The sequence below is a fragment of the Rhincodon typus genome, chromosome 2, assembly GCF_021869965.1.
Source record: "Rhincodon typus isolate 14 chromosome 2, sRhiTyp1.1, whole genome shotgun sequence".
In the NCBI taxonomy this organism is placed as follows: domain Eukaryota; kingdom Metazoa; phylum Chordata; class Chondrichthyes; order Orectolobiformes; family Rhincodontidae; genus Rhincodon; species Rhincodon typus.
Window position 1 is genome coordinate 100063953 of NC_063333.1, and position 17406 is coordinate 100081358.

Sequence of the window (17406 nt, forward strand, 5' to 3'; positions counted from 1 at the left end):
CTCACCCCCATCCCAGGCCCCAAGAAGACTTTCCACATCAAGCAGATGTTCACCTGCACATCTGCCAATGTGGTATACTGCATCCGCTGTACCCGGTGTGGCTTCCTCTACATCGGGGAAACCAAGCGGAGACTCGGGGACCGCTTTGCAGAACACCTACGCTCGGTTCGCAATAAACAACTGCACCTCCCAGTCGCGAACCATTTCAACTCCCCCTCCCATTCCTCAGACGACATGTCCATCCTGGGCCTCCTGCAGTGCCACAACGATGCCACCCGAAGGTTGCAGGAACAGCAACTCATATTCCGCTTGGGAACCCTGCAGCCCAATGGTATCAATGTGGATTTCACAAGTTTCAAAATCTCCCCTCCCCCTACCGCATCCCAAAACCAGTCCAGCTCGTCCCTGCCTCCCTAACCTGTTCTTCCTCCCATCCCCTCCTCCCACCTCAAGCCGCACCACCATTTCCTACCGACCAACCTCATCCCGCCCCCTTGACCTGTCCGTCCTCCCTGGACTGACCTATCCCCTTCCTAACTCCCCACCTACACTCACCTTTACTGGCTCCATCCCCGCCTCTTCAACCTGTTTGTTTCCTCTCCAACTATCCTCTCCTCTATCCCTCTTCTATCCGCCTCCCATTCTCTCCCTATTTATTTCAGAACCCCCTTCCCCTCCCCCTTTTCTGATGAAGGGTCTAGGCCCGAAACGTCAGCCTCTCTGCTCCTACAATGCTGCTTGGCCTGCTGTGTTCATCCAGCCCTGCACCTTGTTGTCTCGGATTCTCCAGCATCTACAGTTCCTACTATCTCTGCTTCATGATAACTGGCTTTTCTCTATTCTCCCAAGTTGACACTGCTATGATAAACACTACAAATGGGGACTAAGAGGATTTTTATTCCTTTTGTATTCCTTGCTGAGAGAATGACCAGCACCAAGGGATAAACAAATATTCTTACACAAAACAGAAATTGCTGGAAAAGTTCAGCAGGTCTGGCTGCGTCTATGGAGACAAATCAGTGTTAACGTTTCGTGACCCTTTCTCAGAACTCAATATTCTTACTGTGTATAGTTGGAAACAAATAGCATTTGATTAGTTACATTAGTGAGCAAAATTGTGGCAGATGGAAATTCAGGGTGAGAAAATGTGAGATCATCCATTTTGGACCTAAAAAGAATACTTTCTAAATACTATGAAGAATAAGTAATAAGGGTTCAAGTGCAGAGTTGCAAAAATCTTTTGGATTTTTGAACACTTCCTTAGATGTTGGTGCAGGCAGGGTCATTGAAAATCTTTTAAGGCGGAAGTAAATAGATTCTTGTTAGGCAAGAAATTAAATGTTCCGGGGGTAGACGGGAACGTGGAATTCAAACAAGCGGATCAGCCATTACCTTACTGAATGACAGAGTGGGCTCATAGGGTCAAATGGCCTACTTCATGTAATTTGCTTGTTTACATGGAATGGGTACAAAATAATATTAAGAAAGACTAATGGAAAGGTGGCCTTCATCACAAGAGTTAAGAAATAACTATGCTATTATTGTATAGAGCTTTCAGTACATCGACTGCCAGCTTGAATTGGAGTGACCGGATAGAAGTTTATAAAAATCATGAAGGGTATAGATAGAGTTAATGTTAGGTGTCTTTTCCCTAAGATGGGGGATTTCCAGACTAGGGGGCACATTTTGAAGGAGAGATTTTAAAAAGGCATGGTGGCAATTTTTTTTTTTTTTTTTTTTAAAAACAGAGTGTGGAAAGAACTTCCTGAGGAAGTGGTCGACGTGAGCACAATTACAACATTTAAAAGATATTTGGATAAGTACGTGAACAGGAAAGGTTTGAAGGATATGGGTCAGGGGCAGACAGGTGGGACTAGTTTAGTTTATGGTTATGTTTGGCATGGACTGGTTGGACCGAAGAGTCTGTTTCCATACTGTATGACTATGTGCTCTGATAAACCCTTGAATGACAGAGTCAGGAATGCCTTGCTCCTGGTAAGGGGATCAGTGGTACCAGACAAAGTGAGGTCCAAAAAGTCCTCAATAACAGAACAGGCAAAGGATGACCGTGCATCTCGCCAGCTGAAAAGATGAAAGAAGGCCACAACAACAAGTTGTTCCCAATCATCATCACTCGACAAGTTACCAAAATCTGACTACCAACTCGTCAAGATCATGAGAACAATGATGGCAACCCAAGGTTGCTTACATTAAACACAGTCATGCGCATGGCTCCATTTACCAGGAGCTACTTTACAATTCTTATAGCTGGAGAGTTAGTGAAGGGAACCTGGGAGTCAAGACTTGCACACAAGCAATGATGCATGAAGGTTGAAATAAAAATAGAAAGTGCAGGAGAAATTCAGCAGGTCTGGCAAAACCTGGGAAGACAGAAATAGTTAACTTTGAGTCCAATATAATTGTTCTTCAGAACTTAGATGCTTGAAGGTTTTTAAGCACCTGCATTTGGGCAACTGTATTTGCAACTAAGCAGTCCTCTTATGGGTACCCACTGCTGGCCCCAAATGGATAGGTGGTTAGAAAAGGTGCCCTAAAAATAAACTGTTCCACATCTGTTAGGGCACCACATCCTGCAGGATCATCATCCTTATGATGTAAGGAAGAAAACTTTATATTTTGCAACTTGAAATGCTCATGGATAATTTCAAGAGATGCTATCCAGAAAGAACTGAAATCATATCATATGAAACATCAAAACTTGAAATTATAACGTGTGCCTGAGACAAGTTTTCCTCAAGACAGCAGTTGAAAGAACAAACAGAGAATATCCCTTCTACTGGAAGTATAAGACAGACAGAAACTCTGTTACAACCAGGTCAGAAGGTGTGAACCTGCTCCTATTTTATTGCAGTAGTAAAAAGCCAATATCAACGTTTTCTGGACTTAAAGGAAAGCGCATGCTTACTACTGCTAAGCCTGAGAAAAATAATAAAGATACAACACCAAGCATGCAGGCCTTTGGGCTGTCACTTGAGATCACAAACACAGGTACAAAGGTAAAAGGAGATAATACCCAGTACGAAAGGAAATCAAAGAATATACAGGTTGGAGTCCTTTTGGCATCCTTTGTTTTCAGGTTTCAATCTGACCACATCCAAGAGAGAACTTTCTCCAGTTTATCTTTAGTTCTGCAATCTAAAATCCCTCTCCCCTGCTCTGCCAAAAATGCTCGTTGAAATACAGGCTGCTTGTACATTGTCTGAAGTTACATTTTCAGGCTCAACTATTGACAAGGTTCCATTTTCAACATGTGAAGAACCTCACAGGTGTAAATTTAAATAAGAGATAGGCTTTTCGCACCCCCAATGGGGTGGCTGACTGCACTTGCTAAAGTGTTAATTTCAGCTCAGATTGTCTTTTGTTTAATTCAAAGTTTATTGAAACTTGGCAACTTGTGGGGTTTGGCGATGTCTATGGCCATTTTAAGCCAGTTGTTTTTGATCTGTTTTTAAGACCATTTGAGACTATGAAAGTCTCAGTTATTACACTGGCAGACTGGATTCAAAGATCAACAGTTCACATTTTATGCAATCGCAACAATCTTGGTGTCTGTGGAGTTGGTTTTATCATTTGGAATACGATCTTGGATGTACTGGCAGAATCTTAAATGTATGAATGAAATACTCATGACACCCATACCTCAAGCTCAGCCATAATCAATATGCTCCAGCTCTTTACTCAGGTGAAGCAGTGGAGGAAAAGTTCACTTCTGACCTTGATAAAGTCCTTACTGCCAAAAGACCATCCTTCTTGGGGACAGGGCTGGCCAACTTCAGAAGAACCACCATTGGGAAAAGTGGAGTGAAGAAAGCCAATGGACATGATGTTACCCCTACTAAGAAAGCGTGCTTAGCATGGCCTCATTATAACATTGCCAGAATGACAAAAACACTGGAATTTCTTGATAATGTCACTGTTTGAGTCAATGATCTAAGTGATGAACATATCACTTGATTCATGCAGGGAACATGCTAGACAGAATTTTTTTTTTTTTTTTTTTAAAACTTGTTCAGTTGGCAATGCACTGCCATCTAGCACACTGTGCTATCGTAAGAACCAAAAGTCCAAGAGGAATTGGTTCAGTCTCTCAGCCCTACCAAACGATTCGAGAATCCAACTGGTCTGACCAACAATGCAGAATATACATGACCTCTTTGAACAGAAAGAAGCAGCCTTTATTCCCTGGCAGAACAATGAAAGGTTTCAATTCAAGAATGCAACATTCAGACAGTTCAAGGCTAAAACCCAAAGACAAATCTGAAACACAAAAGACAAATGGTGCAAAGGGAAAACTAGAGAAGTCCAACAAAATGCCATGCAAAGCTTTTTGCAGATTCAGGAACATCGATAAAACAGGGTCAAGTGGACAATGCCAGAAAGAACATTGCTGACAATACAATCTTGAATCAACAGTGGCAGCTGATATTCTCCAGGCTCTCTCTCCATACCCAGTGTAGAATCTATGGATAAACTACCATTTATCTGACAGCTGCAACATACAATCAAACAAAAAAAAACCCAACACTAATTGCCGGGATGATAATCCTAGCTGAGTCCTTCACAGCTGGTGGGCTTTTCCTCACATCAGGATTTGTGCACCTATCTTGCAGACAGAAGAAAAGAACTCCTTCTTTATAATCTCAATTGCCTCCGTGCCAAAACTAAACTGACCATCAAATGATTAACAGTATTTGGATGACTACAGTGTCACTGCCCACTCTGCATCAGATTTGCAAGCCACTATCCACTATCACTTCAATTCTGCTTACAAGAAACTCTGTTCATCCTTGAACATTGTCAAAACAAACATACCAGCCACACATGGTCAGCAAAATATTCCATCTCCCATATATGAGGGACTTCACAGTATATTGAGCACTTCTCACACCTTAACAACCACTTCTCTCAAAAGGCAACCATTAACAACGAGATCCAACACAGAATCACTGCGTCGGCTCAGCCTTCTAGAAAAAAAAATATAGCAGAGTGTTTGATAACAAAAACCTTAACAAATCTGAAGTTCTGGTATAGAGCAGTTGCTGGTCTACGCATCAGCAACACACCAGAGCTCTAGAGAAATTCCACCAGCAGTGCTTTTGCCACGTTCTGTATATTAAAAGGAGAAGAAACTTGAATAAATGCTAGCATCCTCCAAGTCGGCTCTACCAGCAATCAGGAAAAATTCTTGCAAAATAAACTACAATGGACCTTGTCTTCTCATCTCTCGAATTGTCAGTGAACCAGGTAAGAAAAAGAGAATGTTATAAAGACACCATGAAGTTGTTCTTGAAGCATAACAGCATTGACATTAATGACTGTAAAGAGCACTCTACCAAACATTCAAAACAGCAACAACTTGTCCATCGACATGCATCATGCTTGATACAAATGCCTTAATGGCAGGCAGGAAAGGAGAGATACAAAAATCCTGCAGTCTGGATTCTGCTAACTCATGGGTCATCCTGCCCCATTTGCTGAAAGATGTTCGGGTCAAGAATTAACCTATTCAGTCACATGAAGACTCACAGCAGAATTAAAACCCGAGTAGGTCAGTGTCATCTCGAATCGAGGCACAGTTGAAGATGACAAAACTCTGCCTAGACCACAACTGGGACACAGCATTCACAGTTCGAGACAGTGCACAATAGAAAGAATTTACTGGTCTTGAGGCACGCAATGCAACCTCACCAAAATGATACTGAAATAGAAGGACAGTTACATAATCTAAACTTGTATTCCCATGAATACAGATGGTACTTTAAAATGTCGTAAAGAAGATGGCATTTAAGATGATTTTAAAACATTTAAAGGCTTTATAGATGAGAAACTGTGTCCCTTGGTTTTCAGTCTAGAAGGGAGATAACCTTACTATTGGACATAAATTGTTCAGATATAATGAAAGAAAGCATTTCTTCACACAAAGGGTAGTCAAAACCATGTGGTTTCTTCCCCAAAAGAGTGAAGTTAGGTTAATTCAAAATGTTAAAACTGAGATCCATAAGATTTTTATTCAGCAAGGATACCAAGAGTTATTGATGGAATCATGACACAGGTCACCCACAATTTACTTGAACAGTGAAATCGGCTCAAAAGACTGATTGGCTCCTCCTGCTCCAGTGGGTATCAATTCAGATTTTGATTTCAACCATTAATTAAGTAGCCACACGATTTGCAAGCACATTATTATTGGCTTAAACACCTGCAAACACAAGCAATGCATGTTGGGTAATGGAGTAGTGAGTTTACTATCTCAAGTGACAATTACATAACTTAGGGCAAAAAGTGTGACTGCACAGTTTACAAGACAAATTACACTTAAAGGTGGTAATTTGGCTGGTCCTAACTCATCCATCTAGAAAGAATCTCAATTTGAAAGTTCTCCCACTTTCTTATTTGCTTTTGTTGATTAAAAATACATTTTACAGTAACTTGAACAACTTCCCAACACTGATTCTAAATTGGCTTTTAATTCATTTGAACCTGCCCTCCCCCAATCTGAAACCCAGATTTACCTTTCATACACAAGCTATACTATGGTATATTGAAGATCTCTTTCAAATTTATTCTTTTCATGGTTTGATGGATTTGGTTCTTTGGCCTTTGCTCATAATTCATTCTTTAAATTCTCAGACTGAATTTTATATTTCTGTCGCGCCTTCAGGGGATAAAGACTTCTTCGTATCCAGGATGTAGTCTGACCTGGAAACTATTGTTAAGCATGACGTCCTCCTATTTGTCTTCCTCTATTTAAGAAAACAGGTTAGCATTTTATTTGTTTGTGATAAATGAAACTGATGGTAAAATCTGACACATACAGAGCAAAGACCACATGTGTATAGTGGGCCTAAAGGATGATAAGAAAGGAGGACTAAGTAAAACCAAAAAAAAAAGAAATTCAACGGCAGAATCAACTACAAGACAGAAATTGAAAGACAAAACAAAAAGCCAGAAAAAACATGAAAGGGGAAAATAGAAAATATTTTTCAGATCTAAAGTTCCCAAAAATAGGAATACATAGAATGAGGCAGGGATGGGGAGTGGCAGTGAGCTTACAAGCATTAAAATATAGGGAAACAGAAAAATCATGGCACCTAGAGATTAGTTTTCTTTTAAAGAATGTGGTTCTTTCCATTTGGATTAGTAACGTTTCACTTGAAGAGTAGAATGATATTTATGCAGCGCTTTGTATCTCAAAACATCTCAAAGTATCTTGTGTGAAATAATTTTTACAATAGCGACAAATGCATTTCCAGTGTCATTTTCACATTTACTAAAGTAACCAATTAGCATACATGACATCTGATGCATATACTACATAACGTCAGTTACAATTGTTATGTTTAATTTTAAGTAAAATGACTAAGTTAATTACAGTTTCCCATTAAGTAAAAGCTGTAATTAGGCTCTACAGAACCTTTGTCAACAGAGAAAAAAAACGTTTTACTGTGCAAGTTGAAATACTTTACTGCTAAATTCCTGTTGGTCAATGAAATTTTTTTTAGTTTATATTTAAAAAGTTAAAAATTATAAAAGTCCTACGGGAGCTTTTGGCTTACCTCCGGTTGCTGCCGATTCTGCTTCTTGAATCTTGTGCGCGCCATACAGCACACTCCCTGGTGCACCCTGTCACCAACCCTCAGGCTTGCAGCGTCTTGACATCTGTCTTGCTGCCAACCCTCCAAGCACACAACTTGTCTCACACTCTATTCCGAACTGACAACTCTACAGCTCATGGCCTCTCCCACTCCCTAAACCACCTTCTAGATATTGACGATTGGAACCTGGGGCTTTTGCTGTTCCCTGACTCATTGAATTTTTTGCTTGCTGCTCCCCACTCCTGAACAGCCACTCACTGATCTCCAGATTCTTTGGTGACAGTGAGAGTTCAGGAAGGGGAAGCAAGTCAAAAAGCAGGTGGTCGATGAAATGAAACGCCACCTACACGGTCAGGGAGCTGTAGAGTAAAGAGTCAGCCATTAGAGGGTGGATCAGGGAGAAGTATAAGCGGCAGTCTGAAGGTCAACAGCCAGAGGGTTGTTGGAGGAGCTAGAAAGGTTGTGAAACAGAGAGCTGACCAAGGAAATGCCAGAAAGCAGCAGAGGCCACTCCATAAAAACACCAACTACTCCAAGTGTAGTTTACCTTTTAAATTTATAGGTACACCTACAACAGACTAGCACCTAAGAACTTTAAAACGAAATTTGTGACCCGAAACAGGAGCGAAGGCCATATTAAATGATCAATGTTAAAGCAAAACATAAATCTACAGCTGCCAATTTATTTATTGTACGTGCACAGATTCATTAAACTCTTTCAAGATGACTGTTTTGGATAGGCACAGAAGATGGCTGTAAACATTTCATCCTCATGATATGTTCCCACAGGAGAAAATTATAAGCAACTGAAGATCTGAGACATAACACTAAAATGTGCAGAAATTGAGGTCACTTGCCATGGACACGACAGGCTCCAGAAGCTTATCCCCTGGAACATCAATCCAAGTCATCTCCAAAGCGTTGGGATCACCAGGTGAACATGGCGTTAGGAGGTCGTCCACAATCACAGATGGATCAGCATTTGAAGGACCTCTGACCTACAAATGTAAAGGCAAACTGCATTCAACTAACATGTTGCAAGTTAACAATGTGAACAATAACAAAATTTAAATGTATTTTATGCAACATTTTGAGTAACAACATAAACATTTCTATTTAATATATACAGTCAAGACAGTTGCCCTGGGAGTCCTCAAAATTGACTATGGGCCCCATGAAGTCTTATGGCACGGGCAAGGAAACCTGCTGATTACCCCATCTCCCTCGTGTGATGACTCAGTACTCTTCCATGTTGAACACTACTCAGAAGAAGCACTGAGGGTGACAAGGGCAGAAAATGCACTCTGGGTGGGGAATTTCAATGTTCACCACCAAAAGTGACTCAGCAGCAGTACTAGTGATCGAGCTGGTTGGGTCCGAAAAGGACACAGCTGCCAGACTGGGTCGAGGGAACCTGCGAGAGAGAAAAATATATTTGACCTCATCCTTATCAATCTGCAGATGTGCCTGTACATGGCAGCATTGATAAAAGTGACCACCGCATTGTGCTTGTGGAGACAAAGCTTTGTCTTCACATTGTGATTACCCTCCATCGTGTATCCATGTAGCCCTGTGAGCTAACTGCAGAACTGTACTCCAGCACAATCTGCAACATGTCCTAGCATACACCCCACTCAACCATTACCATCAAGCCAGGGGGATGAACCCTGGTTAAATGGGGAGTGCAGGAGAGCATGCTAGGAACCACATCAGGTATATCTAAAAATGAGGTGTTAACCTGATGAAGCTACCAAACAGGACTGTTTGCCTGCTAAGCAGCAATTGATAAAGAGAGCTACTTGATCCCACAATCAATAGATCAGATCCAAACTCTGTAGTTCTGCCACATTGAATAGTGAGTGGTGGTGCATGATTAAACAACTCACTAGAGGCAGCTCCACAAATATCCCCATCCTCAAAATGATGGAAGAGCCCAGCACGTCTGTGCAAAAGATAAGGATGAAGGATTTGCAACAATCTTCAGCCAGAGGTGCCAAGCAGATGATCCATCTCAGACTCCTCTACTGGTCCCCAGCATTACAGATACCAATTTTCAGCCAACTTGATTCACTCCACATAATATTAAGAAAAAGCCGGAGGCACTGGTTACAGCAAAGGCTATGAGCTTTGACAACATTCCAGCAATAGTGCTAAAGACTTGTGGTCCAGAACTTGCCCCTCACCTAGCCAAGCTCTTCCAGTACACTCAGTAGCATCTATTTAGAAAATAGATACATTCTGTCCTCAAAAACCAGTCTACTCTCAACAGAGTACTCTACTCTTGAGGGGAGGAGATGGCTACTAATCTAAAGACTTAGGTAATGTCCTGGGGACCTGGGCTCAAATCCTGCCATGGCAGGTAGTGAAATTTGAATAATAAGTCTGGAATTAAGAGTCTAATGGTGACCATGAAACTATTGTAGATTGTCAGAAAAATCCATCTGGTTCATTAATGTTCTTTAGGGAAGGAAACTGCCATCCTTACCTAGTCTGGCCTACAAGTGACTCCAGATCCACAGCAATGTGGTTGACTCTTAAACTGCCCTCTGTGCAAGTAGGGATGGGCAGTAAATAATGGCCTAACCAGACACACCTTCATCTCATGAATGAATAAAACAAAATCATTAGATAGAAGACGTCATCAACAGTGCTCAGAAATATTCTGCTCACTGAGTCCCAGTTTGGGTTCTGCCAAGGTCACTCAAATGCTGATGTCATTACAGCCTTAGTTTAGATATGGACATAAGACAGAATTCTAAGAGGTGAGGGAGAGTGGGACAGCCCTTGACATCAAGACTGATTTCAACTCTGTGAAATCAAGGAGCTCTGGCAAAACTGGAATCCATGGGTATGAGGGGGCAAACGCTCCACTGGTTGGAGTCATACTTGACACGTAAGAAGGTGGTTGTGGTTGTTGGAAGTCAGTCATCTCAGCTCCAGGACATTTTTGCAGGAGTTGCTCAGGACAGCATCTTAGGCCAAACCATCTTTAGCTGCTTCATCAATGACCTTCCTTCTATCGTAAGGTAAGAGAATGGGGATGTTCACCGATGATTGCATAATGTTCAGCACCATTTGCAACTTCTCAGATGGGAAACAGTCCAAGTTCAAATGCAACAAGATCTGGACAATATCCAGGGTTGGGCTGGCAAGAGGCAAGTAACATTCGTGCCACGCAAATGGCAGGCTATGACCATCACCAATAAGTCTGTGTGGGTTTCCTCCGGGTGCTCCAGTTTCCTCCCACAGCCCAAAGATGTGCAGGCTATGTAGATTGGCCATGCTAAATTGCCCGTAATGTTCAGGGATGTGTTGGTTCTATGGGTTATAGGGGGATGGGTCTGGATGGGACCCTCTGAGGGTTGGTGTGGACTTGTTGGGCCGAAGGGCCTGTTTCCGCACTGTAGGGATTCTATGAACTATCTATGAACTAAGTGACAATCTAACCACCGCCCCTTGACATTCAATGGTGTTACCATCGCTGAATCCCCCACCATCAACATCCTGGGGTTACCATTGATCAGAAACTCAACTGGCTAAAAGAGCAGGTCGGAGGCTAGGAATACTGCAGCAAGTAACTCACCTCCTGACGCCCAAAAGCCTGTTCACCATCTGCAAGGCACGAGTCAGGAATGTGATGGAATACTTCCCACTTGCCTGAATGAGTGCAGCTCCAACAACACTCAAAAAGCTTGACATCATTCAGGACGAAGCTGCCCGCTTGATTGGCCCCATATCTACAAACATCCCCTCCCTCCACCATCGCTCAGTAGCAGTAGCGTGTACTATCCACAAGATGTGCTGCAGAAATTCACCAAAGATCATTAGATAGCACCTTCTGAAGCCACAACTACTCCTATCTCAAAGGACAAGGGCAGCAGATACATGGGAAGACCACCATCTGCAAGTTTCCTTCCAAGTCACACATCCTGACTAGGAAACGTGGCATTGTAGATCAACCTACAGCAGGTAGACTGGAGCAGTTCAAGGCTGCAGCTCAAGACTAACTAGGGACAGTTAATAAATGGTCATCCAACGACACCTACATCCCATGAATGAATTTTTAAAAATCTGCTAGCCAATCACAAGTTAAACATTTGAAATCTGCAATAAATACAGAAAATGCTGGAAATATTCAAGTCTTATAGCATCTGATCAGAGTTAACATTCAGATGATAACCTTTCATCAGAATTAGCAGTTTGTCTATAAATAACCAATTACTAAAACGCTGTTTGCTGCTGCAGCCACTATTTCACAACAGACTGGTATTTACTGCTGAGGTTGTTATGTCATAAACATGTAAATTTTTATTATGCCAAATTTGAACCGAAGAACTTAGCAATCCAAATAATTCACCAAATAATGTACATAATTAGTGAAATGCTACGACTTGCTACAGAAACATATTGAGTACTGACAGGAGCATTCAAACACTTAAGCAGAAACCTTAGCCAAACTTGGTTTGAATTTGCAAAAAACGCATTCAATTTCACATGATAATTTTTTTTAAAATGCTAAACTCACATGCTTGCTCAATAATTACATTTTAGTGGTGTTTCATAGAGGTCCATTAAATGTTTATTCTAAATGCCACATTTCTCAGCTGTGACAAAATCATACATATACTAGGGTGAGAACGTTTAAAACAACATGCTGTAATTTCCTAAAATTTTTCTCAAAACGTTAAGCAAAGCTGCATCACATGTTAAAACTCAAATGCACTTACTTAAGAAACACGTGAGCACTTTACAACCCAGAGTACAAAAGTCACTACTCGGCAAACAGAAACTTAATGTATTTAGGGCTTAGGAAAAATGCACAAAGAGGATCGTTTCTATGAAAGCCAGGAAGATATGACAGGAAGTGGGTCACATTTCAGTGGTGAAAGGAGGTTTTTGCATCTGATCAGCGAGGATGTAACTTCAACTGAGTAAAACATCTAGGCTTTAAACCTCCAGAGTTAGCCTAAGATGTGAGAGAGAGTTAATTAGTATTCAGACCAGGACAGATAGGTTAGAGTATGAATTGAAAAGAATGAATTCAATTTTAGTAAAACAGTAAGTTTTCTGCTAAGAACTTGATTCATCTAGGTCTCAGTAACTGGCAGGTAATTTTGAACTTGGCAGCAGCCTTGAGTTCAATATTGGAGATAGAATTAACGAGTGTCAACAAATTACCTGTAAATACTGAATCGTATGGATCATGTGACCAAAGGGAACTTGTAACTTCTCCCAAGAATAAGATAGAGAAAGAATAAAGAATAGAATCTTTTGGGATCAACATACTGTAGCATGGGAAAGGAAATATAATCTATTTGTTGTAACAAGCACGAATGAAACCATTCAAAAGGTGAGAGAGAAATTGGACACTGGGTTGAAAGCAAGGCAGGTCCTTAAAAGAAAAAGAGCACAACTCATTTTTTTTCTTCTTTATTCAACAACAGGGTGAGGGCGTTGCTGGCTAGGCAGCATTTATTGCCTATCCCCATTTGCCCAGAGGGCAGTTCTGAGTCAACCACATTGTGCGGGTCTGCAGTCATGTGTAGGCCAAACGAGGGAAGGATGGCAGTTTCCTTCCCTAAAGGACATTAGTGAATCAGATGGGTTTTTCTGACAACCAACAATGGATTAATGGTCACCATTAGATTCTTAACTCCAGATATTTTATTGAATTCAAATTCCACCATCTGCCATGTCAGGATTCGAATCCAGGTCCCCAGAATGTTATCTGGGTCTCTGGATTAACAGTCCAGCGACAATACCACTAGGCCATCGCCTCCCCATTCTGGATATTGTTCTCCAAATTTCGGTTACTGTCACAGAAGGTGGTTAGCATCGGAGAAAATGAGCATGGAGACTCAAATAAAAAAAGACAAAGGGCAAAATATAATTTCAGCTTTGGTTAATGTAATTTCTTTACATTTATCTAAACAATCAATAGAATGGGCAAATCCTGGTTAAAAGTTTTTAATGGTACCTTACCTTCTTGAAATGAGTAGCTGACTGAACTTTTCTGACTGGCTGCATCAAAGCATCTCGTACTATGATACTGATGTCAGCCCCAGAATATCCTTCTGTTTTCTTTGCCAATATCCGGTAATCTTCATCAGACAGACTGTTTTGAGTTGTTCCAAGGTGCAATCGAAACATCATAGCACGAGCACCCTGATCAGGTAATGGAATATAGATACGTTTCTCAAATCTGGAAAACAACAGTTTCAGTGTAAGAAATGTTGTTACACCGAAGACATCAGTGTGAACAGTTGCATTAATTTAATTTGGTTAATATTGATGGTGATCATTGGGTATACAAAACTTTTTGACCGTCTGAATAAGCACATGCATGACATTACTCTATATTTTAGCACTGCCTCACTAAGTTAAAAGTTGGGTTCAGGAGTCAACCTAGCATTCTTAAAGTGGATAGAGCACCAGATTAACGCTCTGGGGCCATGGGTTCAAATCCCACCACAGCATCATGAAATATGAATTCAATTAAGCTAATCTAATAGTAACCAAGAAACCATTGTTTATTCTTGTTGAAAGCCCATTAGATTCACTAACACCTTTTCGGAAAGTTAGAAGAAAATCTACCACCTTTACCTAGATTTGCCAACATGGAACTTCAGATGCGTAGCCCTCAGTTATATCAGTTCGCTACAAAGTCTGATACGAGAAATGTATCAAAATAGACTGCATGGCAAAATCCAAGACACCCGGAAACGACAACAGCATACATGGCTTTGTTAACCCTGCAAAGTCCTCCTTACCAACATTCAAGGGCCTGTTCCAAAATTGGGAGAGCTGTGCCACAGGCTAGTCAAGCAAGAACCTGACAGTCATTCTCAAGGCATTGTACCATAGTGCTGTCTAGGACATTATCACAAACCTCAAGTATGGCAGAACAGTGGGACACAGTTGGAAACGAGCGGCTTTGGAAATCCTTACTCTGGACCCCATGGAGTCTCATGGCATCAGGTCAAACATTAACAAAGAAGACTTCTGCCGATTACTACCAACTGCTCTCACTCAGTTGAGGAGATCAGTTCTCCTCCATGCTGAAATTGGAGGAAGCACTCAGGGTGGTAAGTGCACAAAATGTCCTTTAGGTAAGGGACCTCAATGCCGTAAACTGGTTCAGCTACACCAGTATTTACCAAGCTGACAGTGCTTAAGGACATAACTGTTAGACTGGATCTGCAGTGGCTGGTAAGCGAACCAACAATAGGGAAAAGTATACTTGACCTCATTCTCAGTCTACCTGCAGCAGACACATCTGTCCGTAAGAGTATTGGGAGGAGTGACCACCACAGAATCCTTGGGCAAGGCCACCCAGCTTCACATCGAAAACATTCTATTGTGCTGCGTGATAACTCCATGATGCTAAATGGAATGGACTTCAAACAGATCGAGCAACTCAAGACTCAGGACCTATGTGGTGCTGCGGACCATCAGCAGCTGAATCATATTAAGACCATAAAATATCGGAGCAGAATTAGGCCATTCGGACCAGCTAGTCTGCCATTCAATCATGAATGATAGATTTCTCAACCCCATTCTTCTGCCTCCTCCCCATAATCTTTGATCCCCTTACTAATCAAGATACTGTCTTAAATACACTCAATGATTTGGCCTGCACAACATTCTGCAGCATGGAGTTCCAAAGATTCACCAATGCCTGACTTAAGAAATTACTCCACGTTTCAGTCTAAAAGGGTCACCCATTCACACTGAGGCTGTGCCACCGGATCCCAGTCTCCTCCCAGGGGAAACACGTTCACCATGTCCAGTCTATCCAGGTCTCTCAATATTCTGCAAGTTTCCATGAGATTCCCCACCAACATACTTCCAAAGTCCATCATCCTTCTTTCCCAGAATCATTCTCATAAACCTCCCCTCCAAAACCAACACATCCTTCCATCGATACAGGGTCCAAAACTGCTCAATATTCCAAATACGGTCTGACCAGAGCCGAATACAGCCTCAGTAGTACATCCCTGGTCTTGTATTCCAGGCCTCTCTAGATGAATGCTAACTTGTACTTGCATTCCTAACTGGTGACTGAATCTGCATGTTAACCTCAACAGAATCCTGAACTAGGACTCCAAAGCTTTCAGATTTCCGAAGCCTTTCCCCATTTAGAAAATGGTCTATGCCTCTATTCTTCCTAAAATGCATAACCTCACTTTCTCACGTCTTATTTCATCTGTTAATTCCTTCCCATTCTCTTAGCCTTTCCAAGCCCTTTTACAGCCTCCCCACTTCCTCAACACTGCCTGTCTCACTACCTATCTTTGGCATCTACAAACTTGACAACAATGCCCTCAATTACTTCATCCAGATTGTTAATGTGTAACATGAATAGTTGTGGAACTCCACTAGTCACCAGCTGCCATCCTGAAAAGGACCCCTTTATCGCTATTCGCTGCCTCCTGCCAGTCAGCCAATTCTCCATCGATGCCCCCTGTACCCTGACCCTAATAACACAGGCTCTTATCTTATTGAACAGCCTCCTGTGCGACAGCTTCTGGAAATCTAAATAGATCACATACACTTGCTCCTCTATATCTAACTTGCTTGTTATCTTCTCAAACAATTCTAAAAAGTTCACAGAGCCCTGCTGACTGAACCCTATTTTACCATGCACTTCCAAGTAATCTGAATCTCATCCTTAATAACGGACTCTAAATTCTTAGCAACAACTGAGGTCAGGCCAACCAGCCTGTAATTTCCCATCTTCTGCCTCCCTCCCTTTTTAAACAGGGGTGTTACATTCGCCATTTCCCAGTCCTCAGAGACCATCCCTGATTTCAATCATTCCACAAGATTACCAGTGCCTCCACAATCTTCTCAGCTAGCTCCTTCAGAACCCTGGGGTGTTTCCATCCAGTCCAGGAGATTTATCCACCTTCAGACCTTTCAGCTTCCCCAGTACCTTCTCCTTTGTGACGGTTACCACACTCACCTGTCCCCGACACTCAAACTTCGATATGCTGCTGGTGTCTTCCACATTGAAGACTGATGCAAAGTATCTATTCAATTCCTCTGCCATTTCATTGTTGTCCATTATGACTTTTCCAGTATCATTTGCCAGCAGTCCAAAACCCACTTTTGCCTCTGTCTTATTTTCTATATATCTAAAACAATTCTTGCAATATTTTCTAATACAAGCTAGCTTATCCTGATATTTAGTATTCTTCCCCATTACGCTTTTTGAGTTATCCTATTCAAACACAAGCTGTAACTTCATGGATTGGCATATCCCCAGACGTTACCACTAAGCCAAGGGATCAACACTGGTTGAATGAATTGTGCAGGAGGTTATGCCAGAAAGAGAACCATGCATACTGATAAATGAGCCGTCAACTTGGTGAAGGTGCAATGTAGGATTATTGAAGAGTGATCGAGATTTAAAATGTTTTCTTGCGATCTCCCCATGGATGCTGTCTGACCCGCTGTGCTCTCCAGCATCTGCAGTAATTTGCTTCTACAGGATGATTTCTATGTCAAGCAGTGACAACTAGCACATCAAAACTAAACTTTGCAACCCTTCCACATTCAGTTTTGTGAATGATGGAAGACAATTAAACAATTCACCAGAAGGCTCCAAAAGTAGCCCCAGCCTTAGTTATGGGCGTGCTCAGCATATCAGAGTAAAAGACAAAGTTGAAGCACTTGCAAGCATCTTCAAACAGGAGCAGAATTGATGATTCATCAGCATTGATGATAGCCTTCAACAATTTGATTCATTACATGATATTAAAAAATGCCTAAAGGAACTGGATAGTTC

General features: G+C 41.6%; 1 protein-coding gene and 1 long non-coding RNA gene across 2 annotated transcripts in view; one reads left to right on the forward strand and one right to left on the reverse strand.

Annotated features, from left to right (window-relative positions):
* LOC125486478 overlaps positions 1-17406 on the forward strand; it is a 31312-nt gene that overhangs the window by 9163 nt on the left and 4743 nt on the right. Inside the window, exon 2 of the long non-coding RNA XR_007265137.1 lies at positions 8406-8622. This is a non-coding gene — a long non-coding RNA (uncharacterized LOC125486478). The remainder of the gene's footprint in view (positions 1-8405; positions 8623-17406) is intronic.
* Positions 1-17406, reverse strand: part of vps4b (vacuolar protein sorting 4 homolog B) — a 48987-nt gene that overhangs the window by 7796 nt on the left and 23785 nt on the right. Inside the window, exons 9-10 of the mRNA XM_020529747.2 lie at positions 13599-13818; positions 8474-8614 (exon numbers count right to left, since the gene is read on the reverse strand). Of these exons, the coding sequence (XP_020385336.1) occupies positions 8474-8614; positions 13599-13818 (361 nt within the window). The remainder of the gene's footprint in view (positions 1-8473; positions 8615-13598; positions 13819-17406) is intronic.